This window comes from Pongo abelii, chromosome 14 (genome assembly GCF_028885655.2).
Source record: "Pongo abelii isolate AG06213 chromosome 14, NHGRI_mPonAbe1-v2.0_pri, whole genome shotgun sequence".
In the NCBI taxonomy this organism is placed as follows: domain Eukaryota; kingdom Metazoa; phylum Chordata; class Mammalia; order Primates; family Hominidae; genus Pongo; species Pongo abelii.
In genome coordinates this window covers 106,973,837-106,998,369 of record NC_071999.2, presented here as the reverse complement: position 1 = coordinate 106,998,369, position 24,533 = coordinate 106,973,837, and the positions used below count along the sequence as shown (strand labels likewise).

General features: G+C 40.8%; 1 protein-coding gene across 1 annotated transcript in view; it reads left to right on the top strand.

Annotated features, from left to right (window-relative positions):
- The window catches only part of LOC100461541 (protein SET-like), a 47,120-nt gene extending 22,806 nt beyond the window's left edge, over window positions 1-24,314 (top strand). Inside the window, 1 exon segment of the mRNA XM_054529357.2 lies at window positions 22,668-24,314. Coding sequence (XP_054385332.2) covers window positions 22,668-23,519 — 852 coding nt within the window. The 3' untranslated portion in view covers window positions 23,520-24,314.
- Window positions 24,315-24,533: the final 219 nt, after the last annotated feature.

Sequence of the window (24,533 nt, the reverse complement as noted above, 5' to 3'; positions counted from 1 at the left end):
TCACAATCACGGTGGAAGGTGAAAGGCACATCTCTTGTGGTGGCAGACAAGAGAAGAGAGCTTGTGCAGGAAAACTCTCCTTTATAAAACCATCAGATCACATGAGATTTATTCACTATCATGAGAATAGCACAGGAAAGACCTGCCCCCTATGATTCAATTACCTCTCACTGGGTCCCTCCCACAACACATGGGAATTGTGGGAGCAACAATTCAAGGTGAGATTTGGGTGGTGACATGGCTTGGCTATGTCCCCATCCAAATCTCATCTTGAATTGTACGCCCATAATTCCCACATGTTGTGGGAGGGACCCAGCGGGAGAGAATTTAATTGTGGGGGTGGTTTCCCATACTGTTCTCATGGCAGTGAATAAGTCTCACAAAATCTGATGGTTTTATCAGGGGTTTCTACTTTTGCATCTTCTTCATTTTCTCTTGCCTCTGCCATGTAAGAAGTGCCTTTCACCTCCTGCTATGATTCTGAGGCCTCCTCAGCCATGTGGAACTGTAATTCCAATTAAACCTCTTTTTCTTCCCAGTTTCAGGTATGTCTATATCAGCATTGTGAAAACAAACTAATCCAGGTGGGGACACAGCCAAACGATATCAAGACCCTAGCAGTCTCTCAATTCTTTCAATAACCACTTGGTTTATGACAGTGAAACTGAGCACACCTCTCCTTGTCAAGGTGTGGTAAGTACAAACCTCTGTGCAGGTGCCAGTTAGAAGGAAATTAGATCCAGGGCTGATACAGACACAAAACTCCAACTCTGGTTCTTGAAAGTCTCCAGCCCAGAGAAGGACAATATCCTCAAGCAAGAAAATCAGAATGATAAAGTCTTATCCCTTAGGCCCTCCCAAAAATAATCTCACATTCGGAAGGGCATTGTTCACCAGCTGCCTTTACACAATGTCTAGCACCTTCCAAGTTTCTGTCTGCACAAATGCCCCGTGGAAGCTTCCTGGAGTTAGACCTCCTCACAGGGTGCCTTTCCTCAGCAAGATCAGGCAGCTAAATGTAAATGAGGTCTCAGAGACCCTGAACCACAGATAGATACAAATCAATCTGAACTCTGGTTGGACTGATAAATAGGAATGTTAATTATATATATATTTTAATTTATTTTGACATGGAGTCTCACTCTGTTGCCCAGGGTGGAGTGCAGTGGTGCCATCTCAGCTCACTGCAACCTCCAACTGCTGGATTCAAGTGATTCTCCTGCCTTGCCTCCCAAGTAGCTGAGATCACAGGCACCCACTACCACGCCCAGCTAACTTTTTTTTTTATTTTTAATAGAAACGGGGTTTTACCATGTTTACCAGGCTGGCCTCGAACTCCCGACCTTCAGCGATCCACCCGCCTTGGCCTCCCAAAGTGCTGGGATTACAGGCATGAGCCACCGCACCCAGCCCAGGAATGTTAATTATACCAGCTCCTACTAAACTGTAAAGTCCCTGAGAATAAGACCAGGTCCACCTTGCTCACCACTGTGTCAACAGCACCTCTGGATGTGCCCAGCACACCACTAGCAATTAGTAGGAATTTGTTAAATAAATAAAATAATGAAGGAATGAATGCATCCTGCCTTATTAGGCTTCTGTGAATATCAAATAAGATCATGTATAACTTATAAACTTCACTTCTCTGCAAATAACAGCTAAAAATAAATTAGCTGTTATTGTTACTCTCAGAGGTCTCTACTGAACGCATGGTTTATCACCACAATTAAAATAAACCATATCTATAACAGAAATCATTCCCCAGAAAGAGTATATTTTTCTCAAATGATAAAAATTGAAGAAATTTCTTATTTTGAAAGGTTCAATATTTAAGTCACTTGCATACAGTAATAAATAAACACGTGTTATATTAAAGACATAAATACTATGTACAAAAAAGTTAACATTAAAATTAAAAGCATTTTCAATCTTTAGAATCAGTATGGAGAAATAAAGATGATAAATGTCATGAATAAAAAACTAGCCATAATTCTTCTCTCCTAAACAAACACATACATAAACACACCCCATACACAAGTCAAAATAAGAAATTCTGCAAGCCATTGTTAGATGCTACGAGCTGGGAAGCTAAATTGTTCTTTCAGAATGGAGCGAGAGATTACTAGAAGCAGCAAATAATGGCTACAATTAGCCATCTTTTAGGAGTGCAAACGGGTTATTAGGGAAAAAAAAGGAGGGGAATTAGCCATGTCCAGGAATCTCCCCAGAAACAAGCCATTCTACAGTGTGATGCAGAGAAACTTGACTGATGACTTGGGGTGTCCAGAAGTAGCCAATGTGAAATGTAACTAAAGTAAATTTAGCTGTCATCATAACTATGACACATAGGAAGTAAAGGACCCTTTACTATGACACATAGAAAGCAAAGGTTTCTCTAAGTTGTAAGAAATGTTATCACAAAAAGGAGAGTTGGGGCTTAGAATTTGCCAGCATTAAGCTGCACAGTTTCAGAAAGGAAAACTTTGTGCCTGATGGTCATTAGGTAGGTGGTGCTACCATAATGTAGAGAAAAAAAACCTCAGGCAGCCAACAGAATCCTCCACCAAAACATGCACTGATTCCATGCTCAGCAAGTGACTCTCTTGTGGCTAATTTCCTTCCCCAGGTTCCTTGATACTGGGAGAGTTCCCTAGATCTTTCTTCCTTCCTATGATGAAGGGTTTTTTCCTAGGGCTGATGCTTCTTGTGTAGCAGGCAATATTATCACATTCACACTCTCCTTCCTGGACAAACCACATGCCCAGTGCCTGGAAACCAAGGAACAGAGAGGCCACTTGTTGACATACAGCCAGACACTCAAGAGCAATTCATGCCTCTTTCCTTTACCTTCCGGAAGGAGAATGTCTCCTCTCCACGTTCATCCTGCTGGTCTAGGACTAAGATCTGGAATTGTTCCCAGATCAAAGGGGTTGGTTGTTGTGTGCTCAGAAGTGGGAGGTTGTGTGTGGTCTCCCCACTTCTAACCACTTGCCAGAGCTCTGACAAACACTCTATTCTGCCTCCTCCCTTGGCAGCCCAGCCTTGCTGAGATTTCAGGCTGAGGACAGCCTCTATTCACAGCAAATGTAGATTTCTCTCTGCTAGACAATTATTTAAGAGGCATTTTCCTTTAATTACAATAATTTCTAATTTCTGGCATATATTCTTTAAACCATAGCAGTAGGCATTTTCAAGGTGTAGGCAATCCCCAACTTACATGGATTGAGTTCTCAAACTTTGGGAATAAGTTATTTGAAATTCCTCATAGGAATTTAATTTAGACCAATAAGTAAAGGTAAATGAGACAGAAGCACCTTGTAACTTCAGAGGTGTCCAACAGAGGAAGGACTCTGTCTTGAGAGACAAAGGACTTCCTGTCACCAGAAAAATGAGCAACCACTCAACAATGGAGTGCCCAGATTCCTGCAGTGGTATTAGCAGAACTTGAAGCAAGACAGGACAGAAGAGATGGCACCTGTGTACGTGCAAACCCTTGAAGAGAGAAAAGTTTTAAGTCCTTCTTTCTGTCTTACAGGGATTCCTAGAGAAACAGCATCTTTTCCTCTCTATGCTCCTAAGGGAAGAAGCCTTATTAAAACAAAATCCAAACCTTCAAAGTTAGCATTTAGGAAAAAAATTAAAACTCAAAATGGAGAGGGGTAACTGACCTATGGGATTGATCCTAATTTCTGAGTGCTCTTCCTCCATGACCTTAGCCACTGGCAGGAGCAGATTGCTCCCTAGAGGGATGTTTCCCCACTACTTGCTGGGTTAGCTTGCCATGGTTACCTTCTACAAGCTGAGATGAGCTAGATCATTCAAAGAGAACACAGGTGATATGGGACCTGCCCAGTTTACCAAGTGCAGGTTTCTGATTCTACCACATTTAATCTCCCCTAGGTCTAGCAAGTCCTTTTCTAGTCTACCTACTAAGTAAGCTTTCACCAGAATAGCCATGAAGTGAACAGCTTTGGGCTCCCCTAGATATTCCCCTCCCCTGCCGGGTGTGTATCTGCCCATGATGCTTATTAGTTTGTTAGGGCTCGAATAAAAAAGTACCACAGACTGAGTGGCTTGAAAATTGAAATGTTTGTTTCATAGTTTTGGAGACTGGAAATCTGAGATCAAGATATCATCAGGGGTGGTTCCTTCTGAAAACCATGAGAAAAGAATCTGTTCCAGGTCTTGGCTTGTAGATGCCATCTTCTCCCTGTGTTTTGACATCATCTTCCCTCTGTACATGTCTGCATCCAAATTTCCTCTTTTTATAAAGACACCAGTCATATTAGGTTAGGGTCTACTCTAATGACCTCGTTTTAACTTAATTATCTCTGTAAAGGCTCTATCTCCAGAGACAGTCACATTCTGAAAGAGGGTTAAGACTTTGTCTTAGCCCGTTCTCCATTGCTGTAACAGAATACCTGAAACTGTGTCATTTAAAAAGAAAAGAGGTTTATTTTGGCTAAAGGCCCTGGAGGCTGGTAAGTCAAAGATCAGGCAGCTGCCTCTGGTTGGCTTCTGGTGAGGGCCTTGTGTTCACCAGAAATGTGGCACAGAAGCAGAACAGGAATCAGGCACACACCCAAAAGGGCAAAACATGAGGGGCAGCTTCACTTTATAACAACCCACTCTCACAGTAACTAATCCTGTCCTTCAAGAGCAAGAACACACTCACTCCCACAAGCATTAACCCAGTCCCACAAGAGTGGTATTAATCTATCTTTCAACCTAATCACCCCGAAAAGGCCCCATCTCCCAGCACCACACCAGGGTCCAAATTTACAACACATGAATTCTGAAGGATACACTCAAACTATAGCAGACTTTAGCACATGAATTTAGAAGAGACACACTTCAACCCATAATAATGCTGAACCTAGGAGCCCTATCCTGGACTTCCTGACACATTCACACCTGGTAGAAAGAAAGGAAAACACAAAAGAGTGGTTTTCTCTCTGCAGCCTACTGATGGTACAGCATCCTTTCTAGTCACTGGGTGAGGAGAATACAGGCTTTTCCTCAGGACAACTTTTTACAATTAAATAGCCAAGCTCTCCACACAGGTTAGCAAGTCCAACAGCGCAGCCAGAGCCTTCATAAGGCAAGAATTTTTTATCTAAGTCAGCAAGAGAATGAGGTCCTCTTTTCCCCCAAAATAACCCACTAACCAAATAAGTCACATAAACACAAACCCCTTTCAATCAAAACTAAAAAACTAAATAAAAACTGAGACCTTAATTCAATGATGGAAATGGAGAGCTATCACGTGTATAGATGGTAACCTTTAATACCCAACTTGTTATTGATAACCTTGTCTCGCCCACTTATTGAGCTGGAAATTGTTGAGAGAAAAATATTGACAGGTTATAGACAACGCAGGCATCATAGGCTCATGGCCATGGAACGGAGTTCAGACATCACGCAGTTTAAGTCCTACATTCATACCTCACCCTAAACAGCTGTTGCTTAATGCTACTTGTTGTTGTTGTTGTTTTTGTTAATGTAGAGGTTGTTGTTTTTTAAGACTCATCTCCTTCCTGGAAAGATAAGTGCAAACCCAAAATTAGATACAGTTTCAACTTTTTGCTTTAACATTATTGACATATTTCTCGATGTATTTCAGCCAACATGCAACAAGAAATTTTCTCTCTTAACAATTGTCTTTGAATGTTCCCCTCATTTCTACCAGATTTCTGTCTCTGAAGGCTGAACCACAAGAATAAAACTTCCTCTAAAGATGGAAAGGCCAAAAGAGACTCAGAAAATCCCAGAGACAAGCAGGAAATATTCACAGTTTTAAGCAGGAGATAAGTGCAGGTTCCTCTTTAGAAGGTAGGGTCAGGTCTGATTCAACTAAGCAGTTATGTTTTTATCTGCCTGGATTACTGGAGTCTGCTGAGTGTTTCATTTGAATATATATACTGAAAAAATACATATACATACTGAATATATATATATACACACACACATTGAATATATATACTGAATATATATTTATATACTCTTCCCAATGGATGGAAAAAGTTTTAAGGAAACCTGAATAGTCCAAGTCATGTTATAGAGTCACTTAATTTCATATTGTTCAATCACCAAAACATCAAATCAGATGCAGACGAGAGAATACTACTACCTAGGAAGAAAAGAACACAGCTAGTCCACAGAGAACAGCACAAAGGGCAGAAAAGAGACTTCTGCGCTAGGCCCAGGCATGAGGATTCAGCCAAGAGACCAGAACAGCCATCATAAGACCCTCAACTTCCCATTTATTTCTATGCTCAATAACTGTAGGTGCTCAGAATCAAATTAGAATTATCCCTGGCTGTAACCAAACCAGGTATGTGGATTTTCTTTGTTTTTGTTTTTAAAATTTAAATTTTTTTAATAGAGACAGGGTCTCACTACATTGCCCAGGTTGGTCTCGAACTCCTAGATTCAAGCGATTCACCTGCCTCAGCCTCTCAAAGTGCTGGGATTACAGACATGAGCCACTGCACCTGGTCCCAAACCAGGTATCTGAACTGTATTTAACATAAACAATGTAGGGATCTAGTTATTCACTCTGTAAAAGAATTCTTTGCTTTAAACACAAGTACAAAATAATGCAACATCACTTTCAGGCTGATCTGGGAGGCATAACGTGAATCTAATCATGAGGAAACATCAGACAGACACAAAATGAGGAACATTCTAATGAAAAAAAGTGAGGGGGTGTCTTTAAAAATATCAATATCATGAAAGAGAACAGCTTCACATTAAAGGAGATTAATGACAAGATAACTAAATGTATATATAATTCTGGACTGACAGGTACTGAAATAAATAAGAAAATTCTATAGAATTTATTAGGTCAACTGAGAAAATCAAAATATGAATGGGGGATTACATACAAGTATCATGTCAATGTTAAATTTCCTCAAATTGATAAACTTACAATGGTTATGAGGATGTCCTATGTATCGCAGATCTAAATGTAAGCTAAAACTATAAAACCCTTAGAAGAAATCTTCATGAACTTAGATTAGACAATGGTTTCTTAGATATGACACCAAAAGCACAAGTGACAAAAGAAAAAAAGAGTACATTGGAGTTGATCAAAATGTAAAACTTTTATGCTTCAAAAGACACCACCAAGAAAGTGAAAATTCAATCCACAGAGTAGGAGAAAATATTGGCAAGCTGGGCATGGTGGCTTACAGCTATAATCCCAGCACTTTGGGAAGTCTAGGTAGGCAGATTGCTTGAGCAAACAAAATTAATGCAAAAATTAGCCAGGTGTGGTAGTGCAGGCCTGTAGTCCCAGCTACTCAGGAGGCTGAGGTGGGAGGATCACCCAAGCCCAGGGAGACTGAGGCTACAGTGAACCATGATCACACCAATGAACTCCAGCCTGGGTGACAGAGTGAGAACCTGTCTTAAAGAAAAGAAAAGAAAATATTTGAAAATCATGTATCAGATAAGGAATTTGTATTCCAAAAACATAAAGCACTCTTATAAATAACTCATCAATAAAAAGAAAAATAACCTAATTTTAAAACAACAAATAATTTGATTAGACATTTTTCCAAAAAAGATAATAAATGGCCAGTAAGTACATGAAGAGATGCTCAACATCATTCGCCATAATAAAAATGAAAATCAAAACCACACTGAGAAGCCAGGCACAGTGGCTCACGCCTGTAATCCCAGCACTTTGAGAGATTGAGGTAGACAGATCGCCTGAGCCCAGGAGTTTGAGACCAGCCTGGGCATCATGGTGAAACCTCATCTCTACCAAAAATACAAAAATTTAGCCAGACATGGTGGCGTGCACCTGTGGTCCTAGCTACTTGGGAGGCTGAGGTGGGAGGACCACTTGAGCCCCAAGAAGCAGAGGTTGCAGTGAGCTGAGATCACACCACTGTACTCCAACATGGGTGACAGAGCAAGACCCCATCTCAAAACAAAACAAAACACATTGAGAAACCACTTCACAGTCACTGGGAAGGTTATAATAAAAAAGATGGACAATACCAAAGTGTTAGAAAGGATGTGGGGAAATTGAAGAATTTGTGTGGCTGCTTGGAAAATTAGCAGTTCTTCAGATAGATAAGCACAGAGTTACCATATGGCCCAGGAATACCACTCCTAGGTATGTAGGTATGTACCCAAGAGAATGGAGAATGTACGTCCACACAAAAGCAGTGTGCAAATGTCCAGAGCACCATCACAGTAAGCAGAAACAAGCCAAATGTCCATTACCTGATGAACGGATAAATCAAATGGGTAGATCTGTACAATGGAATATTACCCAGCCATGAAAAGAATGAAGTACTGATACAGGCTACAACATGGGTGAACCTCAAAATCAAAGACACAAAACACCACGTAAGCCCAGGTGAGGTGACTCACGCCTGTAACCCCAGCACTTTGGGAAGCCGAGCATGCAGATTGCTTGAGGTCAGGAGTTCAAGACCATCCTGGACAACATGGTGAAACTCCATCTCTACTAAAAATACAAAAATTAGCCAGGCGTGGCATGGTGGTGCATGCCTGTAATCTCAGCTACCCAGGAGGCTTCACCATGGACGTTAGCCCTGGACTTTCAGGTGAGAGTCTCTCAAAGTTGCTGGCCAGCCTCAAAGCAAATACAGAACCAAAAATAAGTGCTTTGGAAATGTAATCTTTGGGGAACTCTTAATTGTATGCTGGTTAATAAGTTGGCCTAAAATCTCTTCTCACTATGGCTAAATGGTCATATTGAAAGGAAATGTTACAATGAAATGTTTTTGGAGCATATAATTTTAATGCATATTTTATGTCACTCCATCCTAACTTACAATGATGTAATTCTCAGAAGATAGAAAGCAGATACTATATTCATTCTTTGTCTTTGGATCACCAATGCGATGGCATCTTTATGAATATTTATATCTTTCCAAATTCCACCTGACTGCCATGAAGTACAAACAATTCAGCTTTGTATCAAGCTGCATAGACTAGGTAACTTGATATTGATGTAGAACCATGACAAAGTCCAAGTATCAGACCTCGTAGTTTGCCTGTCTTTTCTGATCTGAAAACCAGGGAATATCATGAGTATAAAGATTGTTTCACCTTCCCCGAGTTGGAGCTTTGGAACATGGGAAATACGGACAGAATAGGAGAAGGTAACTAGAACAGAGATCAACAAAGCACAACTCGGACAGCCAAAGCCTGCCCACAGCCTGCTTCTGTACAGGTTTTGACATGTTTAACCATCATAAATGAACAAATAATATACCACAGAGACGGTCTAGGGACAGCCAAGCCTACAATATCTGCTATCTGGCTCTTTACAGAGGAAGACTGTCAACCCCTGAACTAGAGTGTCATAGAATAAAGGTGCAACCCAAATTCCCTCTGCTACAGATAAAGTTGATGCCACTCATATTTCCAAAGTGAAAAATTGAATCAACTCACCTAAACAGATGGGATAAAAGGACTACCGGGAGATAGGTATATGTAATAGTCATTAGCTATTGACAATCTGTGTCATATTGACAGTTGGTAAATTGCACATAAAAAGATGTTATAGAGGGGAGGGGAATCTCCCCCACCACACCCCACCAAGAGACATCATATTCCTCCCTCATCCTAGTTGTAGCAATCCTGTGGCCACTTGAGAAAACAGCCCCTTGTCACCTGACTGTTTCCTTTTCTGCAAGCAGATGTCTCAGATGGAAGGAACACTCTATGCTTTGGTAAAATCCCTGGCCTCTTGGGATTCTCCAAACACCATGACAGTTAGCTCTACAGCCATTTGTCTACTTAAGTGCTCTGAACTGAAAGGAAAATAAAACATCTCTTGTCTCTCCAAAGGCCAAAAGATTAAATCCTGGTATAGACACCTAGGTTAACTCCAAAGTTGCCTGGGATACTGGAGATTTATCTTCTTAGATGTAAGGTGTAAAAGCCAAGTCAGTTGGGGCTACCAGGCACCTGAGGAGATTTTATTTACATGGCAAAGGCTGGAGTTAGGATTTCTGCCCTTTATGTTTCCAAAGAGAGCCTTTCAGAAGGCAAGAGGAGTGGCTGCCTCCTTCCCTTTGTAAGCAGAGCAAATAGTTTTTCCTACCCCCTCACCTAGGGAATGTCCACTACTTACGTGGGGAAAATTCCCATTGTCACTTATGTGTCACCCAGGGGTAAGCACTGGGGCAAGGGGGTGACATGTTTATTATTTACTGAGCTGTAATAAGAAATCTTGTCTCTGATCCATAATGCCGTTGTATTCAGGATAAAATTAATAAAGATGAAGATTAGAAACTCAACTGATGCCGAGGCAGGTGGATCACCTGAGGTCAGGAGTTCAAGACCAGCCCAGCCAACATGGTGAAACCTCGTCTCTACTCAAAATACAAAAATCAGCTGGGCATGATGGCACACGCCTGTAATTCTGGCTACTCGGGAGGCTGAGGCAGGAAATCGCTTGAACCCAGGAGGCGGAGGCTGCAGTGAGCCGAGATCATGCCATTGCACTCCGGCCTGCGTGACAGTGAGACTCTGTCTACAAAAAAAAAAAAAAGAAAAAGAAAAAGAAATCCAACTGACACCTTTTAACTGTCTCTGTTTCAGTAATTTTATTCAATTTCCAATATAATGAGTCCAAAAAGGACCAAGTTTCTGCCCTTACTACTAACTTTGATATTTACTCAGTGAAAAAGCCCAAAGCAAAGATGGTTTGGTGAAACATCATAGATCTAAAGTTTCCTATCCCATTGTAAAGAACCTTTATTCCCCTCTAGGTTTCCAAGATTTCTAACATAAAGATTAATATAATACCAACAATCTTGACAGCAATAGGGTTTTTTTTTTATTTGTTGCTTAAATATGAGCATTATGGTATGTTCCAGGCCTTCCCAGTCTGCTGGGAAGGGCCAAAGCTATTGAAAAATATAAAAATAGTGACATGGGAATCTGGAGGCTAAACTTCCACTGGAAAAAAGTCCTCACCTAGGGATTTTTAAATGCTACTTTAGTTTTATTTTCAAATAATGCTTTCCTTTCTCTGAGGAAAATTAGAAACCAAGACTAGGTAAATAATTACAGAAACATTATCTAAATATTCTTTGTGTCTCTCCAGAAAAAAAAAAAAAAAAGGACTATGAAACACAAAACACTAGGTTTTTGGTATTGGCATGAAAGTCCATGAGGGCAGCAATGAAGATTCTCATGTGTTTTCTCAAACTGATGCTATCTTTGGGTCCTATTAGGTTCTTTAAGCCAAAGGCCATTGGGAGCCAAAACTCATAGTCCCCACCTGTGCTCAGCCACCTCCAACTCTCCAAAGTGGACACATGAAAGCATTTTCCTTATTCCAAAGTTAACAAGGATCTTTCTGAAACTGAGATGAGGTCTTCCTGAACCTTTGGCTGTATTAATAACCACTATGACTTTTGGGGTGCCGGCTCTGTGCCAAGCCTTCTAAGCTATGATATTTCTAATCCTCCTAACAACTGGCTGAGATAGTTATTATCATTCTTATTTTATAGAGGAGAAAACTGGGGATAAATAACTAATATTGATGAGTAAGAGCATGAGCTAAGATTGGGATAAGTGGCCTAAATCCATACTTTTTCCTCCATATCCCTTTTGTTTGGAAGTTTTATGGTTAGAATACCACCTAGCCAAACCAGGTGAGGCTTATTGGCTTCTTGTGTATGTTTGATTGTTTAGGATATATAATTTTTAGGATATTTAATTGGTGACACATCTATAATATAATACAGCCATTCAAAACTTGGGGGATCTAACATAGAATGAAATTTACTTTATGACAAAGCACCACTGAGCAGCAACAATAGTGGGGCAATAAATGGTGGCAGGTCAGTTGCACAGCCAGATGGGGAAAAGTGAATCTGTTCTTCTACCTCGCCTCATATAGAAAAAACCTTCACATGTGGATCTAAATGTGAAAAGCAAAACATTACATTTGTAAAAGATAACATAGAAGAGTATACTTATTGCTTTGAGGTAGGAAAACTTTTTTTTAAACAGGACACAAAATGTTCTAACTAAAATAAAAGAATTGTATTTGATTAAGAGAATTAATAAATCTCAATTAATTCTGACCCATTTTTATTAATCAATTAATAAGAATTAATAAGACATTGCAAAACACAAATTCTTAAATGAGTTGAATAGGCTTTTCACAACAGGATATTTAAGTGGCCAATAAATATATCAAACGAAGTTTAAATTTCTTAATCGTAGCATAAATAAATAAAATACTGGCAAACCAAATCCAGCAGCACATCAAAAAGCTTATCCACCATGATCAAGTGGGCTTCATCCCTGGGATGCAAGGCTGGTTCAATATACACAAATCAATAAACGTAATCCAGCATATAAACAGAACCAAAGACAAAAACCACATGATTATCTCAATAGATGCAGAAAAGGCCTTTGACAAAATTCAACAACACTTCATGCTAAAAACTCTCAATAAATTAGGTATTGATGGGATGTATCTCAAAATAATAAGAGCTATCTATGACAAACCCACAGCTAATATCATACTGAATGGGCAAAAACTGGAAGCATTCCCTTTGAAAACTGGCACAAGACAGGGATGCCCTCCCTCACCACTCCTATTCAACATAATGTTGGAAGTTCTGGCCAGGGCAATTAGGCAGGAGAAAGAAATAAAGGGTATTCAATTAGGACAACAGGACATCAAATTGTCCCTGTTTGCAGATGACATGATTGTATATCTAGAAAACCCCGTTGTCTCAGCCCAAAATCTCCTTAAGCTAATAAGCAACTTCAGCAAAGTCTCAGGATACAAAATCAATGTGCAAAAATCACAAGCATTCTTACACACCAATAACAGACAGAGCGCCAAATCAAGAGTGAACTCCCATTCACAATTGCTTCAAAGAGAATAAAATACCTAGGAATCCAACTTACAAGGGATGTGAAGGACCTCTTCAAGGAGAACTACAAACCACTGCTCAAGGAAATAAAAGAGGACACAAACAAATGGAAGAACATTCCATGCTCATGGATAGGAAGAATCAATATTGTGAAAATGGCCATAGTGCCCAAGGTAATTTATAGATTCAATGCCATCCCCATCAAGCTACCAATGACTTTCTTCACAGAATTGGAAAAAACTACTTTAAAGTTCATATGGAACCAAAAAGAGCCCACATTGCCAAGTCAATCCTAAGCCAAAAGAACAAAGTTGGAGGCATCATGCTACCTGACTTCAAACTATACTACAAGGCTATAGTAACCAAAACAGCATGGTACTGGTACCAAAACAGAGATATAGACCAATGGAACAGAACAGAGCCCTCAGAAATAATACCTCACATCTACAACTATCTGATCTTTGACAAACCTGACAAAAACAAGAAATAGGGAAAGGATTCCCTATTTAACAAATGGTGCAGGGAAAACTGGCTAGCCATATGCAGAAAGCTGAAACTGGATCCCTTCCTTACACCTTATACAAAAATTAATTCAAGATGGATTAAAGACTTAAACGTTACACCTAAAACCATAAAAACCCTAGAAGTAAACCTAGGCAATACCATTCAGGACAAAGGCATGGGCAAAGACTTCATGTCTAAAACGCCAAAAGCAATGGCAACAAAAGCCAAAATTGACAAATGGGATCTAATTAAGCTAAAGAGCTTCTGCACAGCAAAAGAAACCACCAACAGAGTGAACAGGCAACCTACAGAATGGGAGAAAATTTTTGCAATCTACTCATCTGACAAAGGGCTAATATCCAGAATCTACAAAGAACTCAAACAAATTTACAAGAAAAAAACAAACAACCCCATCAAAAAGTGGGTGAAGGATATGAACAGACACTTCTCAAAAGAAGACATTTATGCAGCCAAAAGACACATGAAAAAATGCTCATCATCACTGGCCATCAGAGAAATGCAAATCAAAACCACAATGAGATACCATCTCACACAGTTAGAATGGCAATCATTAAAAAGTCAGGAAACAACAGGTGCTGGAGAGGATGTGGAGGAATAGGAACACTTCTACACTGTTGGTGGGACTGTAAACTAGTTCAACCATCGTGGAAGTCAGTGTGGCGATTCCTCAGGGATCTAGAACTAGAAATACCATTTGACCCAGCCATCCCATTACTGGGTATATACCCAAAGGACTATAAATCATGCTGCTATAAAGACACATGCACATGTATGTTTATTGCGGCACTACTCGCTATAGCAAAGACTTGGAACCAACCCAAATGTCCAACAATGATAGACTGGATTAAGAAAATGTGGCACATGTATACCATGGAATACTATGCAGCCATAAAAAAGGATGAGTTCATGTCCTTTGTAGGGACATGTATGAAACTGGAAACCATCATTCTGAGCAAACTATCACAAGGACAGAAAACCAAACACTGCATATTCTCACTTATAGGTGGGGATTGAACAATGAGAACACTTGGACACAGGAAGGGGAACATCACACACCGGGGCCTGTTGTGGGGTGGGGAAGGGGGGAGGGATAGCATTAGGAGATATACGTAATGTAAATGACGAGTTAATGGGTGCAGCACACCAACATGGCACATGTATACATATGTAACAAACCTGCACGTTATGCACATGTACCCTAGAACTTAAAGTATAATAAAGATATATATATATATATATATATATATATATATAAAGAAAAATGTTAATGTCTAGCAATGGTGAACCTTTGCATATGACACAACAATTCCACTTCTAAGATCTGTCCCATAGAAATACTAAAGAACTACAAAAGACATATACAAGAATGTTAGGTACATACACTCAAAACACTCAGATTTGAATACTCAGAGCCAAAACTGGAAACCACCCAAGTGTCTGCCAACAGTAGAATTTGGAAGTAAATTTTGGTATATTAGTTCAATGGACTATTATACAGCTATGAAAATGAATGAACTACATACAACATAACAAGCTCATAAACAATCTTGAACAAAAACCAATAATATAATTTAATAGTATATCATTTTATTCATGCAAAGTTCAAAAACAAGCCAGAAAAAAAAAATTTGTGGCATTGAAACCAGGATTTTGGTTACTTTTAGAGAAGAAGATGAAGGTAGACTAGGAGAGGGCTTCTAGGGTACTAGGAAGTTTCTGTTTCTTGATTTGGGTAAGGTGGTGTTATGATCTATACACATATATATATTAGTTTTCATCCAGTTCCTGGCTCATAACTCATATAGCCCTTGTTAGCAGTCTTTTGTTATAATGTTGGGTGTGTCAGGCCTCAGGAAACAATCTCTCCAACCTTCTCCTGCTCTTCTTTCACCTGGCCCAATCAGGACTCTAATCTTCCTTTACTATCTGATTGTGAGTCATGAGACCCAGCCTAGAGAGGGTCCCACCCAATACCATGGGAAAAGGAAAGCTGACGCCTTGAAGCTTCCTTAAAAACCCAAGAGGACTGGGTTCAGACAGCTTCTGGGTAGCTGAATACTTGCAGGTTCCTGTGTAACTGCCTACTGGATTCACCTTGCCTGTTGCCTAGACAGAACTGATTTATCAAGACAGGAGAATTGCAATAGAGAAAGAGTAATACACACAGAGCCGGCTGTGTGGCAGACCGGAGTTTTATTACTCAAATCAGCCTCCCCGGGCATTTGGGGATCAGAGTTTTTAAGGACAACTTGGTGGGTGGGGGGAAGCCAGTGAGCCAGGAGTGCTGATGGGTTAAGTAGGAGATGAAATCATAGGGAATTGAAGCTGTCTTCTTGTGCTGAGTCAGTTCCTGGATGGGGGGCAGATGAGCCAGTTAATCAATCTGGGTGGTGCCAGCTAATCCATCAAGTGCAGGGTCTGCAAAATATCTCAAGCACTGATCTTAGGAGCAGTTAGGGAGGGTCAGAATCTTGTGGTCTCCAGCTGCATGACTCCTAAGCCATAATTTCTAATCTTGTGGCTAATTTGTTAGTCATACAAAGGCAATCTAGTCCCCAGGCAAGGAGGTCTGTTTTAGGAAAGGGCTATTATCATCTTTATTTTAAACTATAAACTATAAAGTTCCTCCCCAAGTTAGTTCAGCCTATGCCCAGGAATGAACAAGGACAACTTAAAGGTTAGAAGCAAAATGGAGTTGGTTAGATCTCTTTCACTGTCTCAGTCACAATTTTGCAAAGGTGGTTTCATCTGGAGGGTGGTGCATCCAGGGAGGGCATGGAAGCTCCATGCCCCTTTGCCCATACCTCGCCCTGCACATCTCTTCATCTGTATCTTTTGTAACATCCTTTATAATAAACTGGTAAACCTAAGTAAGTGTTTCTCAGTGTCCTGTGAGCCATTCTTGCAAATTCGGCAAATCCAAAGAAGGGGTCATGGGAACCTCAACTTGAAGCCTGTCAGTCAGAAGTTCCAGAGGCCTAGATTTGCAGCTGGTGTCTGAAGGGGTGGTCAGAGGGAGTCTTGGGGGCCTGTGGGATCAACGTGTGGGATCTGATGCAACCTCCAGGTAAACAGTGTTGGAATTGAATTGGAGGACACCCACCTCCTGTTCACTGCATGGTGATGGGGCAACCCCCACACATTTGGTCACAGAAGTCTTGTGTGTTGATTTTGATAGTGTGAGAAACAGAGGAAAAACATGTTGTGAGAGTTTTTTCCTGAAACAGGTGAAATTTTAAATTTGTGACACTTCTCCAAGCTATACACTAATAATTTGAGCACTTTTTGATAGCTATGTTATTCTTCAGGAGAAGGTTTATTAAAAACAAAAAGAAGACTGGGCACAGTGGCTCACGCCTGTAATCCCAGCACTTTAGGAGGCCGAGGCGGGTGGATCACCTGAGGTCAGGAGTTCGAGAACAGCCTGACCAACATGGAGAAACCCCGTCTGTACTAAAAACACAAAAAAAACCACAAAAAATTAGCCGGGCATGGTGGTGGGCGCCTGTAGTCCCAGCTACTTGGGAGGCTGAGGCAGGAGAATGGCATGAATCCGGGAGGCGGAGCTTGCAGTGAGCCGAGATTGTGTCACCGCACTCAAGCCTGGGCAACAGAGTGAGACTCCATCTCAAAAAAAAAAAAAAAAAGCAAATAGCTATGGCATAAGTAGACACACATTATAAACAGGAAGTGAGTGGGGGACAAACAAAGACGAAGAGAGAGATAAGGACAGAGGCAAGGCCACCGGGAATCAGTGTGACTTGGAGAATGAAGTCAAGAGCCAACATTAGAAAGTAAAGGAAGAGGCCGGCACGGTGGTTCACGCCTGGAATCTCAGCACTTTGGGAGGCCGAGGCGGGTGGATCACCTGAGGTTGGGAGTTTGAGACCAGTCTGCCCAACATAGTGAAACACTGTCTCTACTAAAAATACAAAGATTAGGGAGGTGTGGTGGTGTGTGCATGTAATCCCAGCTACTTGGGAGGCTGAGGCACGAGAATCACTTGAACCAGGAGACAGAGGTTGCAGTGAGCTGAGATGGTGCACTGCACTCCAGCCTGGGCGACAGAGCGAGTCTCCATCTCAAAAAAAAAAAAAAAAAAAAAAAGTGAAGAAAGCAAAAGAGAGAAAGGAAATGAAATACAGGAAGTAGTAATGACTGAAGAGAGGAAATTAAGCCAAAGGCTCAAGCAAAGTTGGTTTTTAAAGATAAAAACCAAATGTATCTGGAAACCAAGAAGATGGAGGTCCCAACCCGCTGATGAAGGAAATTAGGAGTAGGTGGCTGGATAAAGGAATCGTCATTTATTGAGGGCTTACTCTATGTCAGACACTGTTATTAGAGAACTTCAAGTGAAAAAGGAAAAAGAAAGCAGAAGAGAAGAGCAGTTTTGCTTTTCCAAAATGATCAGGCTGCAGACCGAATCTATGAAGCCTCAAGTGTTCATCATCTACACAGCTAGGGTGTCAAGCTGAGTCAAACTTGTTACCATAAATACAGCAAAAACCATCTTGTCTATAAGATGTACACAAGGGACCAGCTGCCTCTGAAGTAGCTTGGGGCAGACTCCTCTCGTAAGGGTTAGATTCATTTGCTCAGGCTGCTATAACAAAGTACGACACACTGGGGGACTTAAAACAACAGAAATGTATTGTCTCACCATTCTGGAATCAGGTGTCAGCAGGGCCACTCTCTCTCTGGTGGTGCTAGGAGGGAGCTGGCCGTGCCTGCTGCAGCTTCTGCTGTTTGCCCACAATGTCTGACATTCTTTGGCTTGTAGATGCCACTCCAAGCACATGGCCGTTGTGAAAGGAAAATCTCTTGGGCCCCCAAAATCGCTAAGTAAAACTCAAGCTGGAAACCATTTAGGACAAACCTACCTTTCATGCTATTAAAAGTTATTCCTCTGCTCACTGAGATAGATGCCTATCTGATTGCCTCCTAAGAAAGGCTCATCAGAAACTCCGAAGAACGCAAGTGTTTGTGTCTCACTTACCTGTGACCTGGAAGCTCCCTCCCAGCCTCCTGCCTTTGCTTCAAGTTGTCCCACCTTTCCAGGCCAAACCAATATAGTTCTTACATATATTGATGGATGTCTCATGTGTCCATAAAATGCATAAAACCTTGGGCACATGTCATCAGGACTTTCTGAGGCTGTGTCACAGGCGCGTCCTCAAGCTTGGCGAAATAAACTCTCTAAGTTAACTGAGATCTGTCTCAGATGTTCTGGGTTCACACCATCTTCTCCCTGTGTGTCTTCACACAGCCATCTTCCAATATGACACGAGTCACATTGGATTAGGACCCACTCTACTCCAGTAGAACCCCATCTTAAATTACATCTGCAACTGCCCTATTTTCAAATAAGGTCACATTCTGAAGCACTGGGGGCTAAGACTTCAATACATCTTTTGCCGATGAGATAAAATTCAGCCCATAACCAGGGTACATACCAGGTTGCAACAAACCAATAGCCAAACCTTCTTCTAGGAGCAGTGTAAGTGGTACATGAACCCAGAGTTTACTCCCTGAGTCACGCTGAACTGCATGTCCAGGTGTCTCTAACCTAGAGTACATTTTAGTATCCAAAGAGCCAGGACCCAGTGCATCCAAGAGGTAGACAAGGCAACTCACAAGCCAACCCAATTTTGTGTATTCTTGTGTTGCAGTTGCCATGGCTGCAATATACAAGGCTGTACATTGCATATTGTATACGCCTACACATGGCTATATAACAGATGATCCCAAAACTTCATGCTAGAAAATACTACAATTATGCTACACATTCTATGGTCATTAATTTGGACAGTCACATTGGGGACAGTTTATCTTTGCTCACTATGCTTGGGGCTTCAGCTGAAAGACTAACAGGTTGGGAATGAATCACCTGAAGGCTTATTCACTCACAGGTCTTGTAGCTGATGCTCAGACTGTCAGCAGGAACAATACATTGCTCCTCCACATGACCTACACTCCCTTATAAATGGTGCCTGGGCTCCAGGGATGAGCATGCTGAGAAAGTGAGAGAGAGAGACAGACAAACAAGAGAGCGACTATGTAATGTCATATTGCCCTTTTATAACCTAAACTCAGAAGCCATGCAGTGATAGAGTCTGTCTGTATTTAACATTTTGATATTTTGTTTATCATGGAGTTTTTGCATTAACTTTGATTTTTTAAATATTATGTTAAAGTATTATTTCTTTTGTGAAAGGAAAATCTCTTGGGCCCCCAAAGTCACTAAGGAAAACTCAAGCTGGAAACTGCTTAGGGCAAACCTGCCTCCCATGCTATTCAAAGTTATTTCTCTGCTCACTGAGATAGATGCATATCTGATTGCCTCCTTTGGAAAGGCTCATCAGAAACAAAAGAATGCAACCTTTTGTGTCTCACCTGTCTGTGACTTACAGGCTCCCTCCCAGCTTCCTGCCCTTGCTTCAACACATCCCACCTTTCCAGACAGAACTAATGTGCTTCTTATGTATATTGACTGATGTCCGTGTCCTCCCTAAAATGTATAAAACCAAACTGTGCCCTGACCACCTTGGGCACGTGTCTTCCTGAGGCTGTGTCACAGCATGCCTCAACCTTGGCAAAATAAACTTTCTAAATTAACTGAGACCTGTCTCAGATGCTCTGGGTTCACAATTTCTATGACTGAGTTTTTTAGTCTCCCCTATGTATGGCATCCAAGGAGAGAGAATGTTTCACTCATCTTACCCTAGTCCTGTCCTGTCCGGTGTCTTTTCTCCCATATTCTATTTGTGGAGGTCACAAAATCCTGCCCAGCTTCAAGGGGAAGGGAAAAAGGCTGCAGCTGTCAATGCGCCCCAAAAATATTACTGTGGCTACTTTTGGAGAATACAATCTGCCACACCTTGCAATAAAGCAACTCTAAGGAATCTGACTTGTTTGACAAGTACAATAGCTAAATTGATTCCAGGATCCAAAAGAGCAACATGTCAAGACAAATATCCACAAAATCTTAGAATTTTCCACAGCCTTGTCTTAGTAAAATTTTTACTGACTTATAGGACGGGCGCAGTGGCTCATGCCTGTAATCCCAGCACTTTGGGAGGCCAAGGCGGGCGGATCACAAGGTCAGGAGATCGAGACCATCATGGCTAACACGGTGAAACCCCATCTCTACTAAAAATATAAAAAATCAGCCGGGCGCGGTGGCAGGCGCCTGTAGTCCCAGCTAGTCCGAGGCTGAGGCAGGAGAATGGCGGGAACCCGGGAGGTGGAGCTTGCAGTGAGCCGAGAACGCACCACTGCACTCCAGCCTGGGCAACAGAGCGAGACTCTGTCTCAAAAAAAAAAAAAAAATTTTTTTTACTGACTATATTGTTTTTAAAAAGTCATCATTTCCTTAGATGTTCTATTACAAAGCAATGATCACTAGAGTAATGGCCTTGATAAATATTTGCTGAATTCATTTGAATTGAAAATCTTGTGTTTGGGGAAAACATTTCTTTCAGGCATTATGAAATATTAAAAAGGAAAATCTCCCTTTGTTGTCTGGGAAAATATCATAACCACTGTGATTTACCAGGTAACATTATACATATCATAAAAACAAATTAATCCCAAGAACTTTATTTGTGTTGGTAAAGATAAAAAGGCAAAACATGACTTTTCAACAGGACTTCCAGTGGTTCTCTATTCAGATGCCTAACTATGTGAGAATTGGAGATAGTGTGAAAAATAACATCTCCCACGCATTAGACACATTTTAAAGTCATTCTGTTACTTTAGAATGGAATTCTCTTGTCATTTGCTATTTATAAATCAAAAAAGTTGAGTTTACAACATTAACAGAAGCAAAATGTTCCTCGGTAGTTTAAGAAAGAGGAGAAAAAGAATACTGAGGAAACAAATAAACTTGAAAACCATCCTAAGCAAAATACTTAAGAGCTTAAGTTTTGTCTGTGTGTCAAAAACTGTGAAGGGTGTGAGATTTGACCCTGTTTGAAAGCTAACAAGTTAGTCTGCCACCATTTCATGGAGGCTGGTAGAAGACACAAAATCTCCGGGTCAGCAACAAAGGAGAGTTTTTACTCAAAGCAGGAGCAGGAATTGGAATATTGGCATTTTAAGTCAGCTCCCCAAGCTCCAAATCCCACAGGGTGATGTGAAGAGGGCCAGATGCCACTTGCACATGTAGTGGGTTATGTTTCTTGAGAAAAATGCTGAGTTTAGGGAATCCGAATGGGCAATAAGCATGCCTTCCCTCTGTTCCACAGGGAGACACCATCTCTCTTTTCCAAGACTGTTCACCATACAAACATCCTTGAAAAAGATAATGAGAAACAAAGAGCAGGCCAGGCACGGTGGCTCACGCCTGTAATCCCAGCACTTTGGGAGGCTGAGGTGGGTGGATCACCTGAGGTCAGGAGTTCAAGACCAGCCTGGCCAACGTGATGAAACCCCGTCTCTACTAAAAATACAAAAATTATCTGGGCATGGTGGTAGGTGCCTGTAATCCCAGCTACTTGAGAGGCTGAGGCAGGAGAATCTCTTGAACCCGGGAGGCAGAGGTTACAGTAAGCTGAGATCACACCACTGCACTCCAGCCTGGGTGACAGAGCAAAACTCTGTCTCAAAAAAAAAGAAAAAAGAAAAAAGGAAATATGACTTAGAAGGTGGAAATATCTTTCCTGTGCACTTTAATATGGTAGCCTCTAGCCAATTAAATGTAAATTAATTAAAATTAGAAACATTTAAGATGTTTCCATTGCATTAGCCATATTTCAAGTACCCAGTAGCCACATGTGGTTATTGGATACCACATTGGACAGCACAGATATGGAACATTTCTACCATCACAAAAAGTTATTCTGGATAGCCCTAAATATAATTCAGTCAGTCAGCCACAAAAATGGAAATATAGACACAATTCGGTTATCCAACCATGTTTATTTAATTCTTCCATATGCCAGGGGAAAAAATGTTATATTGACTTTGTTCCCTATAGTCTTAAAGTCTACAGTAAAGCAAGGAAGACAGAGCTTATTAAAATAATAAATAAATACAATAGTTAAACAAGTTATTGCAATTAAAGGAGACCGGACTTAGTATGGAAGATCTAGAATAAGTTTCCTGGAATAAGAGATATTTAAGCTCAGACTTTAGTTAGGTTAAAAAAATATATAAAGGAAGGAAGCGTGTTCAGCCTGCTTCTGGACGAGTGAGGAGACTCGTGGTCTGGTTCTGGGACTTCCCTAACAGTATGGCCCCTAACACCAGTCTCCACTCCCGCCTCAAAAGAAGAAACCAAGACCACCTCCTGCTCTGGGACCAGAGGAGACATCGGCCTCTGCAGGCTTGCCGAAGAAGGGAGAAAAAGAATAGCAAGAAGCGATTGAACACATTGATGAAGTACAAAATGAAATAGACAGACTTAATGAACAAGCCAGTGAGGAGATTTTGAAAGTAAAACAGAAATATAACAAACTCCGCCAAGCATTTTCTCAGAAGAGGTCAGAATTGATCGCCAAAATCCCAAATTTTGGGGTAACAACATTTGTCAACCATCCACAAGTGTCTGCACTGCTTGGGGAGGAAGATGAAGAGGAACTGCATTATTTGACCAGAGTTGAAGTGACAGAATTTGAAGATATTAAATCAGGTTACAGAATAGATTTTTATTTTGATGAAAATCCTTACTTTGAAAATAAAGTTCTCACCAAAGAATTTCATCTGAATGAGAGTGGTGATCCATCTTCAAAGTCCACCGAAATCAAATGGAAATCTGGAAAGGATTTGACGAAACGTTCAAGTCAAACACAGAATAAAGCCAGCAGGAAGAGGCGGCATGAGGAACCAGAGAGCTTCTTTACCTGGTTTACTGACCATTCTGATGCAGGTGCTGATGAGTTAGGAGAGGTCATCAAAGGTGATATCTGGCCAAACCCATTACAGTACTACTTGGTTCCCGATATGGATGATAAAGGAGAAGGAGAAGAAGATGATGATGATGATGAAGAGGAGGAAGGATTAGAAGATATTGATGAAGAAGGGGATGAGGATGAAGGTGAAGAAGATGAAGATGATGATGAAGGGGAGGAAGGAGAGGAGGATGAAGGAGAAGATGACTAAATAGAACACTGATGGATTCCAACCTTCCTTTTTTTAAATTTTCTCCAGTCCCTGGGAGCAAGTTGCAGTCTTTTTTTTTTTTTTTTTTCCTCTTGTGCTCAGTCGCCCAGTTCTTGAAGTCTCTTTTCTCTACTCCATGGTTCTCAACTTCTTTGGGGGGAAATACCTTGAGCAGAATCCAATGGGAAAAGAGTCTCTACCCTTTTCTGTTCGAAGTTCATTTTTATCCCTTCCTGTCTGAACAAAAACTGTATGGAATCAACACCACCGAGCTCTGTGGGAAAAAAGAAAAACCTGCTCCCTTCGCTCTGCTGGAAGCTGGAGGGTGCTAGGCACCTGTGTAGTAGTGCATAGAATTCTAGCTTTTTTCCTCCTTTCTCTGTATATTGGGCTCAGAGAGTACACTGTGTCTCTATGTGAATATGGACAGTTAGCATTTACCAACATGTATCTGTCTACTTTCTCTTGTTTAAAAAAAGAAAAAAAAACTTAAAAAAATGGGGTTATAGAAGGTCAGCAAAGGGTGGGTTTGAGATGTTTGGGTGGGTTAAGTGGGCATTTTGACAACATGGCTTCTCCTTTGGCATGTTTAATTGTGATATTTGACAGACATCCTTGCAGTTTAAGATGACACTTTTAAAATAAATTCTCTCCTAATGATGACTTGAGCCCTGCCACTCAATGGGAGAATCAGCAGAACCTGTAGGATCTTATTTGGAATTGACATTCTTTATTGTAATTTTGTTCCTGTTTATTTTTAAATTTTCTTTTTGTTTCACTGGAAAGGAAAGAAGATGCTCAGTTTTAAACGTTAAAAGTGTACAAGTTGCTTTGTTACAATAAAACTAAATGTGTACACAAAAAAAAAAAAAAAAAAAGGAAGGAAGGCTTTTCCAGGGAGTTGAAACATTGTCAACACGTAGTGGCTGAAACAGTAGCATATTTCAGAAATTAAGAAAACTCAGGATAGGTGAATGCTAGATGTGGTGGAAAATAGTACTAGATGAGGTATGC